Below are 17102 nucleotides of genomic sequence, written 5' to 3' on the forward strand. Positions count from 1 at the left end.
CAAGTAATTGACCGCAAGTAATTGACCAAAAGTAGTCAACCACAAGTGTTTCCACCACAAGTAATTGACCAGTCACATTGCGACCAACAAGCCCGTATGGCACAATTCACTTGGTGCAAGTCATTTGTTGTGATGACCTTATTATACCTTGAAGGAGCTGTAAGAAACAAAGGGAGGCTATGACGTGGATGTTGCAAAATTATGCCCTAAAGTGTGCACAATATTTAAGAGCTTGGTGCTTTCTTGGTTATCAAGAAAAATGGCCTCACAGAAAGTCGAAAAGACTTTTACCGCACGTACACAAGTCCCGAATGAACATTGTTAAATAAAATGAGAGCCCAATGTACTAGCAATTACGCTAAGTAGAACTGACAGCTGTGCAAGTTGGTATGAATGCATTATTAAGAAAAATGGCACGACAGAAAGACAAAAAGACTCTTACCACACCAACACGAGCACCGATTCGTGTGGTAGTCCTTTCGTCTTTCTCTTGTGCCGTTTTTCTTCATAATGCATCCATACCAACTCGCACAACTGTCAGTACTACTTTCTTGTTTGCCTATTCCTTTTTTGCTGATGACTGTGTTGAATTGCCTTGCATGTCACTGCCCTCTGTTGTGACGTGCAGTGCAGCAGCTGCTTCAGGACAGCTCGCTGGACCTGAGCACAGCGGGGGCCGACCTACGTAGCCTGGTGGCCCTCCTGCTGGAGGCTGTCAACGACCGAACCCTGGCTCTCAACCACCAACGAAAGGCCAACAAGTAAGTGGCCATTACTAGGGATGTGTGAATAGTATACGTTTGGTTCAAACCAAGTAGTGATTTGGTCAAATAATTTTGAATCGAATAGTTCAAATAACGTATATCACATATTATTAAAAAAAATGAGCATATTTGTGATGACTCAACTAACCTGCACAATAGTCTTTTAAAATTGGAACAAGGCATGAGCGAATGTCATTCTTTTTGGGTCAAAGTGAAGTGGAAGCAACTTTGAATAATAGCAAGATTTGAATTTCGGTAGGATGCAAATGCAGGGGTGGAAGTGCTGCGGCATTTGCGCCACGCTGCGCCAATCCGCTTCTGCTGCGCCATCCTGCTCCAAAACGCATTATTGCGCCGGAACTGCTCCCAAGCGGTTTTTGGTGTACAGCCTCTGCGATGGGCTCCGGTGAGCTGCCGGAACCGATCACCAAGGCTACGTTTGGTGCCTTCATATGCCGCTGTCATCCGTGTCATGGCGCGCCTAAGCGAGCTTATATCATCATCACATCGCTTGGCGCATTAAAAAGAACAAGATAGACACCTGGAACGTTATTACTAAAAAGACGAATGTGAGGTAGTACGAAAACAGAACCACGGGATACAAATTGTTCGCTTGCGACATCTAGTATCATCGCACCTCAAGTACCATATTTGTGTGCATATAACCGACATCAATAATTGACAAATCTTGGAAGAGAACTTGAAGGGAAAAGGTGGAAGCGCGTGGCGAAATTTTTGGCACAATTTACATGCGTTTTTTGACGAATGCCTTCGCGAAATCGCGCTGTTGCGTCCCGAATGGCTCGATTTCATGCGCTACTGACGCGTGGTCGGAGGGTTGACTGCGTCATTTTCACGAACGCTATCTCAAAATCGTGCCGCCGCGTCTTCCTACCTGGAGTAGAGACAACGTCTCGCGCGGCGCATCACCCGCTCGTCCGACAAGCTGAGTTTAGGGTGCAGACGCGTGTTTGTTTGGTTTCTTCCAATGCCTTCAGACGGCGCTGACCTCCGCGCATTTCGAAGGAACTTTTTGAAGCTGGCGTAGGATTTTGACGAGAATGTAGCAACCCGGAAAACGCGGCGCAAAAACGCCACTGCTGAAAAACGTTCATTACCATGAAGGTTTTTCATTTGTCAGACTAGTCAAGTGTAGCTATTGAAAACATTGCTTATCTCGTTTTCCAAAGTTTTAATGATAACACCGACGCGAGTGTGTGTATATATACATATATCATTTGTTTAAGCCTGGTTGGTTCATCAATATTGAATGTTTTTTAAAATCGTTGGAATTTCTTGTGTTTACCAAAAATAAAAAAGAATTAAACAACAATGATGTTTGGCCCTACAATTCTGCTCCAAAAATAACTTGCATTGCTCCAAAACACACATTTTGGTGCTACAAAGCTGCTCCAAAACAGCGTTATTCCTGCTCCCTGAGCTGCTCCAGAACACGCGAGCCCGCTTCCACCCCTGAAGTGATAACCAGTAAAATACGTTACGTTTTAAAATTTACTATACCTAGACCATATAAGCCATATAAAAAGCTTTTAAACTTAAAAAATGATTAATCGACGTGAGGGTAATATGTTCATTTGACCTTGAAGTGGGGCTTCGCGGCAGTGCGAATTTTTTCTAAATAGGTGTTTTGACTGCATAACAATCCTATGCTGCAGTGAAACCACCTTTACAGTGGGTTACATGTGGTCTAATATACACCTATTCGTTCATTTCAAATACTTCGAAATTTGGAATAATTTAAATTCATGTCAAAGTGAATTTGAATACTCGAATAATCGAAGTGCTCGAAAATTCGCACATGTGAATGTTCGAGCACTTTGTGGATCTTGAGGAGCAAATGTGGATCTTGAGGAGGGCACACTTTACCAAAAAAAAAAAAGGCCCCACGTGTCATTGAAACATCAGTCACTTGATACTCTGCAGAGATGCACTTGTGCGACGCAATGTTGCAACAGTGGTAACAAGCTTTGAACGTGTCACTACATTTGGCTTGTGCTGTGTGTGCGCAATAATCGCACCATGCCCCATCCTTGTACTACAATAAATCGATTGCTGGTCCAGTGCTCTTCACATGTTTGTGTTCTTCCTTGAGTCAGTCATGCGACTAGCGTCCCAAAAATCGTGTTTGCCAGGGTTTCCCATACCTCTTAGTCTTGGTAGACTCTTGCCTGCTTCCACAAAATTTTAATGAACCCTAGTGTCATTTTTCCTCGCTCTGATTTCCCATTTGTGCGCATGTCTGCCTTTAATTACGTATATTAAGGAAGAGTACATGCACAGTACAGTGTATCACATGTTCTTGCTGACTTTCAACACCTACTAAGGGGGTAAGAAGGGTCAAACACTACACGACAGACAAAGGAGAGGACATGGACACAGCTCATTCTTCCAACTAAAATATATACTAAACTACTATATAGTATACTATAGTAAACTGCTATAAACATATACTAAAATATATACTAAACTAAACTATATATACTAGTTGCTCAGGGCACTTTGGCATCCACGTGCGGGATTGTGAGTGTAGCCCTATCTTTGAAGGCACTGTGGTCCTTGCACGCAGCCAGGATCAAAGGGTGAGGAAGATCATTGAGGCTGAGGAAATGCACGGAAAGGTGCAGCGACGCATGCGTAAGCATGCCATCGCTGCACCTTTCCGACAAAGAACTTTTGTTTCTGGCGCGACGTAGGGACGGGGGCGGTACCAGGGCATAGCGCTGACATGTTGTTCTTCTCCAAGCGAGCACATTTTTGGTTGTATATACTTTTCCTTTTACTCTCAGGTTTTTACCTTTTTCTTTTCTTCTCTTTTTTCTTTGGTCACCTGGTCCGTATATATATGTGTGTTCCTTTCAAATAAATTTTAGTTGGAAGAATGCACTGCGTCCACGTCCTCTCCTTTGTCTGTTGTCTAGTGTTTGTGCTAAATACCATTATGACTGACTTGTTCCAACTCGCCCAACATGCAACGTTCTTGGGTAAGAAGGGGTAGAAATGAGCAATAAACATGTCAAATAAGCAATGAATGGCACTTTGAGAATCACCAGTCTTAGAAGAGCTCATGAGAGTGAGGAGGAGGAAGGAAGTAAGGAAAGGAAAGGAAAGGCCGCATGAGAGCGAAAGGAACCTAGAGAACACCTGGTCTCTACGCATTTGAAGTGTCTGTGCAAGGCTGAATAGACAGCAACCCTGTTATGTTCACTCATTAATTGTGGCACTCCTATCATGAAGGAATAGAAATCAAGTGTGTTTAAGTATGAGGAAGTATCTGGCTGTGTAATTAGCAGCACTGTAGTGGCAAAGATATCAGAGTTAATTGCAGAACCTAAAGACATTGTTTTCTGAACCCTCCTTGCGCCTTTGTGGTGTTATTGCTTCTCTGTAACGCTGTAAAGCTGGATCCATCGTCGTGTCTGCTCATTGTGAGCAAGAGGGATATTCCATAGCGTGTCAATGTTTTTTTATTGTTTGGTCAGCTTTAACTACGTAAGAGTAATGCTCATATAATTAATGGCATCAGCATGTTTATCAGCACTTTTGCGACAACTGTTTAGATTTTTAAGATTCAGGATCACCTTTCGTGTTTTAGCGAAAACAATGCAGCGGAAACATATGACTGTGCACCAAACAGTTGCAATTACAGTAGACTCTCAGTAAACGGAACCGGAAGGGACCAGGAAAATGTATTCCGTTTAACAGGAGTTCCGTTTACTGAGAGATGAACAGCGGTGCAGAATCCAAGTATGAAACCAATCGTGTTAGATGCCGTTGTTCCGTTTAAGCAGCAGTTCCGTTTAAGAGATTTCCGTTTACTGAGAGTCTACTGTAACAAGCAGTTTTTGTTTCAATTTTTAGACGACTCTTCCACATTAGGTTTTTCACATTTTGTGGCTTTTGGTGTAGAGATTGTTAAAAAAAAAAATCTAAACTGTTCTTTCACTTTCTGCAGGTAATGTGCAAGCATGCTGCGTACATGCCTGCATATATGTTTATAGACCTCGTGAGCTGGTATGGTGGTGCTACTGCTCTCGCCCTCTATCACCCGTCTGCATGTTTCAAGGTGGCGGCTATGGTTGCGGCGGCCGCTGTTCTTCAAGAACGGCCACCGTAGTTCTTTTTTTTTTTCTGTCTGCGTGTGCAAATACGCTGTGCTAACTTACGTGTATTTGTGTTTTTCTTTCTGTCTCAAAAACCTCTCAAACTACAGCCGTTTAAAGCTGTAGCCGAAAAACCAGCAGGCAGCGACTCTTGTTAAAAAAGAGCATTCCACAAAACTTCGTCCCCTATTCGCCTCAAGCCATTCGAGAAAGAGAGACCCCTCTCAGTCATTCTTTTCACTGAAAACCGAACTGCGAGCCCTACCAACAAAAAAGAAAAGAAAAGAAAAGAAAAAGCCGACAAACCCAGCTGCTTGCGCCGGAAACAAGTTCTTTTCCGTCGCTTGGACACCACGCGGGGAACAGTAGATTACCCCCCCCCCCCGCACACACACACACCAACACGCTCACAACACGCACACACACACACTTTACAGACAGTGAGACTGCAAGGCAGTGCAAGCGCCCATCAGTTTGTCACTGGTTGTCGTCTGCTAGGAAGGCGCATCGCCGCCAGCCCGCGCGTGAACGTGAGGACAAGCGATGATCGTGTGTTGTTGTGCGGTTTCTGTAGGATTGAAATTGCAATAACGTGCGTTTCAAGAGGAGTTCTTGGTCGCTTGGTACGAAGTTGCACGCGAGTGGTCAGTGTGTGGTCTGAAAGAAGAATTGATGTGCGCGATGGAATCTTCCGACATTATTGGGAAATGCAGAGTGCAATCGAAAACCGTGGACTACGACGTGCGAGTGGAGGTGAGCTTTTGATTTTTTCAGTGCTCTACGTGTGCTGAGCCATACCGAACTGTTTTCGTTCCCAACGAAGAGGATGCGGCAAAATTTGTGTCTGATTCCGCACTGGCTACCCCTGCTCGCCGCTCTGGCTGGCAAGCCTTGAAATCACGTGTGAGAGCAGAAGACGCAGACAGGCACATTGCCCCTCTAGGTGGCCGTTGTTAGCCTGCTATCTTCCTATTTCTTTGTGACCTTGTAAGCTTGTGTATACATTTAAAATAAATAATAAAAGGCGAAAAAAAATGAGAATGGGGACACTTATAGATGGAATTCGAGGCGTTGCTTACGCAGCCCCGCACAGCTGCGGTAGAGTTGTCTTTCATTTTCGTCCGACTTCTGAGGTAAACCGCAGAATTTTAAAGCTAGTTGCTTCCGAACGGTGTTCCTACAGCTGTTGTGCCAGCCATGCACGCAGAAGTACGAAAAAGTACCGGACTACTGCGACGTTTTTACGTCCTTTCGGCGAGGAGCCATGCTTTTCTACCGTGACTGCGGGCACGGGAGCAACAAACGACAATCCCAAGTTTTCCGCCGCGGCCGTCCGGTGGCGCTGCCTGTTCGGTTCAAAGCTGCAGCGCACTAGGCCTATAGCATCTCTTAGGCCTAACATTATAGGCTTATTTTTGTGGTAGACTATAGCACTTCTTTCTCAAAGATACTATATACTAGTTGCTCAGAAAAGGGTGACAGGGTGTCCAGAGTACCAAAATAACCACAACCTCTTGTTTTTCTCTTGCGCTGCATAGACTGTCTTCCCGCTACTGCAGACATCTGTCAACACACCTTGCGTCACCATTTCATTGCCATTGCTTTGAATATAAAGCACTGCAGTGAATATGTTGTCTGGGCACCTAATGAAGGTGTTTGTGTACTGCACCTAACTTGGTGTCCTAGTCTCTCTCTTTAGTTTAGGCACTGTCTGTCGTGTGTCAGCTCATCCTTTTTCATTGCAGAGTTCTCGGCAAACGGGTGACAGAGCTGGAGAACAGGCTCAAGTGTGACGGCACCTGGAGGGTCAACATGCCCCTCTCGAGCACAGGTGAGGTAAATGCATTATGCTCGGTTGGATAAGCTAGGAAAAAATTACTTTGTTTGCTTGAAGTAGATGGTATTTCACAAGGCTGTCAAGTCCTATTGGTAATGCTGTTCCAGCAGCCTTTAGCTTGACCAGATCAATAAGGGGAGATGGTACAGATGAGGCAATGTGAAGCAAAGAATTGGTCTGAGTATTTAATTGCATAAAGGTCGGTTAGCCAGATTAACACGCTACCTGTAATGAAAAGTAAGACTCTTTCACGATATAGCTTCCTGACAGCAGACGCGCTCTGGTGGGTGAAGACGTCATTGACCAAAGCGTGTGTGATCAAACATGAAGTGTGCTTGCACGCAAGCTAGTGTTCAATCTGTCACTCTCCCACACGGGAAAAGGTTTTTGCACTGGGGTGCGAGCAGTTACCGAATTGTATGGGCATAGGCGTGCGCAGGGAGGGTGCAGGGGGTGCGGCCGTCCCCCCTAGTCACATAAGGGGGTGGGGGCACAAAATCTGCCCCATACTTTGACTCAGTGGGGGGGGGGGCTCTGCGATGAACCTTCGCCACCCCTGATGAGGAACCCTGCACACGCCTATGTGCACGGGCATGATTGTTTATGTCTTACGCTCGCTGAAAAGATCTGCAATGTCCGAGTAATAGCTTGAAGCTGTTGGCATTGGTTTTGGTCGTACGAGACTAACAGTCATCACAGGGGCAAGTTGTAGCACCAAGGATTTATTCTAGAAAGAACATGTGAAGCCTCTCAGCTGATGGTTTCAGAGTCATCAAGAGTTACTCGACTAAGATGTGTGGATTCAGCGAGTGGAGGTATAGCCGCGAACCTAAATGCTGAGCAGCAAAGAAGCATGTCGACGCCTAATATGTGACATTGTGGACTGCTGTCTTTTCAGATCCAGCGAAACTGGGCAACAGGAGCAGAGGGAGCAGTTTCGAAGATGCCAATTCATTGTCCATTGGTGCTCTGGAATTGTCCATCTCCAAGCCAACACCAGACAAAGGTTGGTTGCATGCCTGTAAGTGCAGCCTGCACCAAAACTTGCATCAGTATCTATGCTTGTTACAACAGACTCGTGCACGACAGACCATTTTTCATCCTTAATTTGGTCTGTCTGTTTCAGAAATGCAAAAGGCTTTGCATTAGGCTGCACTAAAACAGACAATCAGCTACTGCGGGCAAAATTAGCGGCATTGTTTTTCTTAATTAGGTGTATAAAATGTATTTTTGCCTCGCCAACATGGGCTGACAGCAGAGCTTACCAGAGGTACTTAGACTATGGTAAGTTTAAATTGTAGCTGGCAGCATCAACAGCCTATAGCCAAGCCGGTTTGAGGTCACATTGATCCTCCTTAGTATGTTGTCACTTGTTAACACAATTTTGTGATTGAGCTTAGTCACCTTAGGCCATATTCTTGGCAGATCACTTTTGGAGGTGAATCCATTTTTATGAGATTTCAAGATTCTAGTGCCAGATACTTTCGGCCGTCTATGGGCCCCAGCGGTCCGGCACTCCGCCAACCGTGTTCGAACAGTGGTTCAGGAATGTTATTTCTCGTAAACGAGACGTGTGTGGCACTAATCTTGCATAAGTGAAAGTATCGGCGAAAGTGATCGCATGACAGTGTCGCTTGTAATGTTGCCATCTTGCAAGTGCTGACCTAACAGCATCCAGAAAAAAATACAAGTTTCACTGAGTGACAAGGTCAACGTTGTAAAGGCGTGAGGTGAGAAGCCAACAGAAATCGCATGACTCGGAAAGACCGTGAGTTCAACAACAGAGGTATCACTGGCAAGTAAGTGTTGTGAGAAATTAATCCAAAGCTCTGTGATGTAGCATAACTGGATGTTGAGTTTGCACTTTTGATGTGGCTGTTCGATGCCTAGGCTCGTGACATTCGAGTGAACGGGCTACTGTTGAGAAAGTGCCACTGTCATTGGCGGACGGCTGGGCCGTTTCTAGGCTAGGTGTGGCATGAAATTTGTGAAAGTCTGTGGTGAACGCAATAGAAATAGTGTAGACGCCATCTCTGTCTGGAAAGCAAACGCGCTGCCCGTGCAATCAGTTGCTTCTTGCATTTGTCACTGAGCGGTTGCGATCTGCACGAGTTGCAATCAGGCCTACGTTACTGCGTACATGCAAGTGTCAGTACACTTTGCACAACTTACTTCATTGAACTTGTGGAAAGTATACGGAAGCACTTCTTCATTAATCATTTCTTTTTTTTTTATATATTGCCACGCATGCTTCTTTTTCTATTTTCACAATCACAATATCACGATCTTTGGCATCATTCCAGCAATACTCTAAACATGCAGTGTTGATTTGACAATTTCTTTGGCAGTGACTTTCAGTTTTTAAGCGCACTCGTAGTCGGCGGCTAAAAAAAAATTGCCTATCCTATTCACCCTCAGCTGTGGCCAGGATATTGATATTACAGACTTCAGATAAAGCAGAACGTTTTCAAGAGTAGACTGTATAAATGTGAAAGGTATGCTCTACTTTTTAGCTAAATCCCTGGCTCAGGTGTGCCTGTAATTTCTCACAACGGTTGCACTTCTTAGTAAGTGCATGTTAATAGCACCTTTAGGAACATTACTTGCTATTTCATACAGAATATGTAAGAAGTATGCATCCTTTAAAGCGATGCTATGAATATATAGGATCGGTGAGAACTAGGCTTGTGCGAATATTCGAGCAGTTCGAATATTCGAACAAATATTACGGTGCTTGAATTTGCTTCAAAACGAATTTAAATTATTCTAAATTTCGAAGTATTCGAAATGAACGAATAGACATACAAACTGCATGTAACCCCCTGTAAAGGTGGTTTCACTGCAGCGCAGGAGTGCTATGCCGTGAAATTAAGGGGAAATCCGCACTGCCGTGAAGTCCCACTTCAAGGTTAAATGAACAAATTAGGCACATCGATTCATCATTTTTTAAGGTGAAAAGCTTGTTATACCGGCTTATATGCTCTAATTTTAGTAAAGTATAAAATGTAACGTATTTTACAGGTTATCACTTGCATTCTACTGAAAGTCAAATCCTGCTACTATTCATAGTTGCTTTCCCTTCCCTGTGAACCAAAAAGCATGACATTTGCACATGCCTTGTTTCAATTTTTAAAAATATTGTGCAAGTTAGTTGGGTCATCACAAATATGCTCATTCTTCTTGATAATATGTGATATATATTATTCTAATTCGATTCGAAATTATTCAACCAAATCACTATTCGCACAAGCGTAGCGAGAACGAAAGCATAACGCCGTTTGTCGCCATAATGGTGAAATGAGGCATGCTGCATTTCACCGATAGCCTTTGGTGGCACCCTAACAGTGACAGACAATACTATCGTGCAGTGGCTTTAGCCTACCTCTCTTTTGTTTATAAACACGCTCTTCTTACAAAACTCCCTCTCTCTGCCGACATGCAGATGTTCCACGTTCGGTGATTTCGAGGGAGAACTCGCGTGACGAGGAAGAGGAGTGCATAGCAGGCGAGGAGGACCTTCCGCCAGAGCTGCAGAGGCTCCTCTCGGCTGCCATGAAGGAGCTCAAGTCACCCCAGCACCGAGCACCCCCACCTACCCTCAAAGAAGTGGCCGACCTCGCCTGCTGACACGAGGCGTCACCTAGCAGCGGCACTAGCACCAAGATCCATCGCCAGTCCAGTGCGTGAAGTGCCATCGTACGACTTGCAATGCCTGCGGCCGTGGCTGGCAAAAGAAAGCGCACACGAGCCGCGAAGCACATATCCTGCGCATCAGTGAGTGCCAAGGCTTTGGGACATGCTTGGCCTGTGTCGTTTGTGAAACGAGATGTTGCAAGGGACGCTTTTCACGTTTAGGTGCCATCGTATACACCTTTCCACAGGGGCTTGAGAGCATATCTTCTCCCGATTGTTGCACATGCGTACGAAACATACAGTGCTCACGTGATGAAACATGACATCAGAATGTCAAGCATACCGACTACAAGTGTGTGCAGTTGCATGACATAACCATGTCACATCACTACGAATCTGGCCGCTAAGATGTTTGCTCTATTACAGTGATGTGAATCAACCTCAATACAGTGGAAAGCACATTACTGCACATATGTGCATTACTCAGCACTGAACTGATGCATTTCATTCTGTGAGTACTATTGCAGATTGCCACTGTTCCTAGTGCTTTCAAGACAGTGCTCACATGGGCTCACAATCCGCAATCCCGATGCATCGTTGTGATGGACAGCCGACTCTTGTCAGACAGATCTGCCAGAAAGGCTGGCTTCTTGTTGGAAACGTTGCACAATGCCATCAGTGGTGCGTACTTCATTCATGGCATGGAAAATAGACAGCCTGGGGAGCAAAGGCACACCATGTGGTGTGGTCAGCATATATCACTACTATTTCCTTTGAACTGCTTGCAAATTTTAGGTGACTATATTGAACTCAAAAAATATGGATATACTATAAAGGGCTGCCACTTACATGATTGATAGTGTGTGTAGATCACATGAAACATGCAGCGAAATGGAAATAATAAAGCAAGTAGGTATTGCTGCTTGCAGAATCTCAGCATGTGGAGAGATTTGTGACCTAAAGGCTCATAAAATGCTTCTGTCTTCAGCATACAACATGAACATGCAGCTATTGAAACACGCTAGCAACATTTAACATTGACGAACGGCTGTCAGTGATCTAGCTAAACACGGCTGTGAAGAAGCTTGCGACAAATGTGCCTTTTTTTACTGATAATTGGTCAGGTAATGTTATCGGTGTTGAAGTTTGCAAGGCCATAACAAAAATTGGGAATACTAAGCAACGTTCTGCCTTCTAATGCACTTGTTTGGCTGTCCGCGCAATCCATGACATGAAAAGTACGCACGTACTTTGTAAATCAGACATACTCTGGCATAAGCTCACCATGATTAATGTCAGTCTACCTTTTAAAATTTGGTGCAGCTAAAAAGAAAATCACTTAGTAGAAGAAAGTACACTCAAACCTCGATATAACGAACACGGATATAACGAATTATCGGTTATAACGAAGTAAATGAAGAATAGTCTTGTCATATATACAGTGTTACAAATAATGTTTATAACGAATTTTCGGATATAACAAACTTATTTTCGTGTCAGATGCGACTTTGTTATAATGAGGTTTGAGTGTACTATAAAGTTGAGTTTTTACACTGGAAGCCCCTTATGACGACGCCAGTTTTTAACAATATATTAGATACAAAAATGGGCAGCCGCTGCACCATAAGCATGTCTTCTATGGTGATGTACCAATGATTGGATTTGAGTGCAAAATTCTAAAAATTAAATTTATACCTTGATCTTATATTCGAAAATATAAGCTCTTGCAGTAAAATTAACGAAAATAGAGCTTTAAAGAGGATATTTTGTTGGTTTCAACTAATTTATTGTTTTTCTTTGATGTCCTTTTAACTACATAAACATCAACAGGAAATCCTGTTTTTTTTTTTAGACTGGCACTCTGTTGACTTGTACTCAAGTTCTCCATTCTGACAAGATGCCTCACTGCAGGGTGCGCAGTATGATCTAGTCACAGCTCCTTATGCTGCTGCCAAGCAAGGAGTTGCGCTGAATTTGCATAAATGCACAAATTTTATGAAACCATTTCACCCTACAATGGTTCTGTGGCCCTGCCATTAATGGCAACTTCCATGGTGTGAGCAGATGTATTATATTTCGCAGGTGAATCTTGTGTCTTGGCAACTCTTTTGAGCTTTTAGGCTTCATGAGGGACATTTCCAGGAATCCATTTCTCATACATATCCATACCAAAATATATAATAATGGCACCGCCTTACTAGGCTTTCAATTGCTTAACGTGAGAGCTGTTGCATTTTGGTCCATTTGGTAGCAGTCACGGAGCAAGCTAAGAGAGGAGCACACGTGCCACCGTCACTCAGCGCATTCGCTCGGGACAAATTGTGCAACGCAGGTGTCTAGTACATTCCTTTGCTCTCTGCCTCCACTTCTCTTCAGGTTTTCGCACATGCTTTCTCCTCCTCTTGTGCTCCCACCTAACTAGTCACAACGTGTAGCGCCACTTGTCGAGGCGCATGAAAATCATTCAACAACCTGCTCTCATGAGCGCATACACTGACTGGCGGAGGCTGGAAGTGATGGCGGTGGGGAGCGGTTTGCCCTTTGCAGACAACAAAATGGGTAGGCAAGCAGACGCGGGAATGCGGCAAAGCATGACTGTGCACTGTTGCTATAGCAACAACAGAGAGACCCCACCCCCCCACCCGCGGCTCCTCTGCCACTTTCCTTAATTCGTAGCGCCATGTGGCGAACATGCTGTGAAGTAAGATCTTGCATTGCAGAAAGTCTCCTCACCAGATGAGCGGAGTCGGTGCTCCTGTCTGATATCACTTCATGGTAGCAGCTTTGTTGTTAATGCAGTTGGTCTGTAAGATATGCGATTGATTGATTGATTGATTGATTGATTGATTGATTGATTGATTGATTGATTGATTGATTGATTGATTGATTGATTGATTGATTGATTGATTGATTGATTGATTGACGTTACAAGGTTACTCAAAGGTTGCAAGAAGTGCCATAATGGAGGGCTCCAGATGAAATTTGGCCGTCTGGAGTTCTTTGGCAGGCTCCTAAATTTTAAGTATGGGACAATATTTGTGTTACATTCTTACCAAAAGCTCGCCACCAAGACTGGTAAATGAAGCAGTGCTGTTTCACTCAACAAAACATTGCAGCTGCATTCGATAAGGCACATTCGCCAAACAAACTGTGGCTCGTATGTGCAATTGTTCTCGTTGTCCAACTAAATGATGCACGCTTTGGAAAGCCATACCACAGGGAGGGGCCCTGCCCCAACGACAGAAGTGCGGTCGCTGATTTCCACTATAACTAAAGGACTAGTCCTGCTCGTGAGCCATACAGTGGAGTCACTGGTCGTCTGGTTGATGACATCAGTCTAGAGTGCGCTGTCTTTGGCATGGGCTCACATTCATCTCCCTTTGAAAGAGGAAGTGCCGTGAACTTTCAAAGCTGTGACCCACTACAGTGCTTCTATATTTCCCTCTAGATCCGAAACCTTATGCTGACGAAAAGGCACTTAGATTAATGATGACTTGGATAGTTTCCTATAGTACTTCGCTATTCAAGAACACCAGTACTTCTGGTAAGATGGACTTGATATATGACGTGTTGCCATTTGTGATAGGTGTTTCTGTGCTTCAAGCGTCGGAAGGAAAAGCATTGCTTGAAAATGAACTATAACATGCACTGTTGATACACTGAACTTGCACTGGCGGGGCTCTAATTAAAATCACAACGAATCTTGAGGGCCAAACTTTGTAAATGTTCATCTCCTGGTTCATTATAGTATATTCTTTGTTTGTCTTTTGCTGGTTTGTTGCCTGCAGCAGAAGCCAAGTTGACACACAGTGTTGAATATTCAGGAAACTGTCCTGGTCAGAATTCCGGCTGGACTTCTCGCATTACATTTTGTTCCTGCACAAGAAATGCATTGTGTCGCATTGCTTGTCCACTGTTTGCTCTTCTCATATGTTCAAAGACTGAATGTCAGGGAATTGTCTAGTCAGTTGCAGCCAATTCATTTGTGTCGGGACCAAAGATATATGAGATACTGCACACGCAAGTCACCATTATTGTTTATTTAATTACCATGTTCACTTGTGTAAGGCCTGAAGCATTCTGTTTCAATTTTTTTTTCAAGGTGCATGCCTTACACAAAGCATACTTATGATTATACTTGCTGAAGCATCAAACTGTGCTCAGAGTACCGTGCAAAAAAACTCACTGACTGGTAGTTTGCTGTGAAAACAGTTGTTCACTGATCCTTCTCTCTTCCACTGCACTCTTTAAACTCGCCTCAATGGGTGCCCCAACCAAACCAACAGAGACATTTTTCACTCATGTCTAACTCACAGAATGTTGTTCTGCCTGTGCAGTTGCCTAGAGCACAGCCAACCGCTACATAACAAAGGCCACAGCATTGTGCTATCAGTTGCTTCCTTGGTATCATCAGCAGAACACACCAGTAAGCACAGTGGAGCTAAACAGTGCATCGCAGAACAGCCAATGTCATTGCAGTGTGCAGGATCCATGCAGCATGATCCTGTTACTAGTGCCATCTAGTAGCGCCTTGTGCAGAAATAACCAGCACCAAGGCACACGCGTGATGCTTATTGAAACTTTTGCGCTATTAAGCTGAGCTGTGGTCCTTACACAAGTAAGCGCAGTAAAATATGTGGCATGTTATAAGTGAGGTGTGACAAACCGAACTCTGATGTGCTTTGTTTGTTTGTTTAACATTAATTGTCTTTCACGCCACAAATCTGTGTTGGCAAAAGTGTTTCTACAGAATGTGTAAGCAGCTGAGTATAATGATGAAACATTCTCAGAATAAAGCATGTGCAATCAACTGTAGATCGATCTGGTGGCATCCGTTTCAAAAGCTAGGGTCCTGTTACACCTCTTGAACCTAGGAAGAAAATGTTGCTGATCTGTAGCCAAGGTTCCCGTAAACATGTGAGCCAAATATCATTGCACTGCATGCAGACGAGAATATACTACAATTTTGTGTCAAAAATAGCCAGAGATTGCTTGATCTGTCCTTTGCCATGTCACCAACTACAAAGCAGGCAAGCCTGACAGGCACTGGTTGATTTCATGAAAGGCGTGCCGGCAGACATATCTCAGAGCTCATGTATCACTTTGAGTAGGTATCGTGGCCACCACAGGGTGCTGCCATGTGCTGCTGCCTGGAGCATCTGAACCACTAGTAGCAGCCAACATGTTCAAAGAAAAAAAGACAAGTGCTCGAGGCCATAACATGGGGCAACATAGCTTTTGGGCATTACATCATGTCACCTCCTTGACACCAACCCCCTGACCTGTGTAGCTTATACTGTACTCGTGGTGATAAAGGAAGTGCTTGCCTTGTGCAACGGCTTGACACACTTGAAAATTTTTCTTGGCAGGATATTTGTGAGGCAACAAAGCCCAATGGTAAGGTCATTCTACCTGGGAAAGAAGTTGCAGGGCCCTTTGAGATGACGAGGTGAAGTAGTAGAAGGCTTCCACTTTTTTTCCATGTTTGAGTCATTATATTCCTAGTGCTATCTTTCGTGCATAAGCATTCTCAGTATCTGATGCCTTGGGTTCATAGACTTTGGGTTCATAATGTTTACATACACTACTCTAAGTGTTTTGAACTGTTGTCATAGCAGTGTACAATAATTATGGGAGAACTCTTTTTATATGAGAATGAAACTGTGGACACTTTGTAACGCTTTTAACAACATTCCATGTTATATTTCTACACTCAAATGCTAATTGTGTACAACTGTTCACTTAACTGAATTGATATGTAACTCTTCCCACAAGTCATTAAAGCTTATGTGTGACCATAAAGGGCATATGTGAAAGGATTTTATTGTGTGCTGTGATTTACCCAGTCATTGCAGAATAAAACAAATTTTTGCTTATCACGTTTCATGGGGATGCCTAAACCGACCACCAAATTTAGATACCTGTGTAGGTCACTATAATCTTTCTAATACTTTCGAGCAGTGGGAGGCGCAGCTCGCCAGCTCTGACCCGGAAGTACAGCTTGCGCTCCTGGGTCACGTCAGGCAGGCAGCAGTAGCCAGTGGAGCCCTGGACTTGGGGCCCCACCCATTGAGCTCATGACCCTTATCCTAAACCCTTATAAAGTTCTCTCTCTCTCTTGCTAATTAACTTGGCATATGTTGCTTCTTTTTCTTTTTTTGGGTCCATCAATAGCAGTAGGCATCAGGAGTGCTGTATATAATAAACACCTTGTTTCTTATGACTGTCTAATTTCATGAGAAAAATCCATAGCTGCTGTAGCTCAATCGAATGGAATGGGATTTGAGCAAGGCAGCCTAAGGGCACTATTATATATGGACTGGTAGGCTTGATGAGCTAGCACTTGAGAAATAATATTTATGGAAAAGTAAATCTGATGAAGGTGGTACGAGATATATACCGTCAAACCCAGTATTTTCAGTGTCAGACAGTCACTTGTAAGTTGTAGCATGCCTTTGGAATTCTCGTGCAAAAGTATAGCACTGTGAGGAAAACGTTAGTTTTAGCACACTGCATTGAAAACGAGCACTAGAATAAGTTAGACACAGCAAAATATGAAGCTGCCAATATCCAAAACTGCTTGTATAGCAGTTGCCTATCAGATTAGCAATGCCTGTCAGATCCAATATGGTACTGTGTTGCTGCGTATGGCGATAATGTATGTACACTGCCGCTTTTGATGTATGACCCCTGCAATTGTGCTTCTAATGGTATCATGGTCAGTTCTCACGTCATTGGAAACGTTCA

The 17102-nt window shown here is 43.8% G+C and overlaps 1 protein-coding gene across 2 annotated transcripts in view; it reads left to right on the forward strand.

Annotated features, from left to right (window-relative positions):
* The window catches only part of LOC119386622 (coiled-coil domain-containing protein 149), a 35223-nt gene extending 24455 nt beyond the window's left edge, over positions 1 to 10768 (forward strand). For both annotated transcript variants that reach the window (XM_037653908.2, XM_037653909.2), the window contains 4 exons: positions 629 to 761; positions 6631 to 6716; positions 7621 to 7728; positions 10165 to 10768. In XM_037653908.2, coding sequence (XP_037509836.1) covers positions 629 to 761; positions 6631 to 6716; positions 7621 to 7728; positions 10165 to 10349 — 512 coding nt within the window. In that variant the 3' untranslated portion in view covers positions 10350 to 10768. The remainder of the gene's footprint in view (positions 1 to 628; positions 762 to 6630; positions 6717 to 7620; positions 7729 to 10164) is intronic.
* The last annotated feature ends 6334 nt before the right edge of the window (positions 10769 to 17102 follow it).

Source organism: Rhipicephalus sanguineus, chromosome 3 (assembly GCF_013339695.2).
Source record: "Rhipicephalus sanguineus isolate Rsan-2018 chromosome 3, BIME_Rsan_1.4, whole genome shotgun sequence".
NCBI classification, from domain to species: Eukaryota; Metazoa; Arthropoda; class Arachnida; order Ixodida; family Ixodidae; genus Rhipicephalus; species Rhipicephalus sanguineus.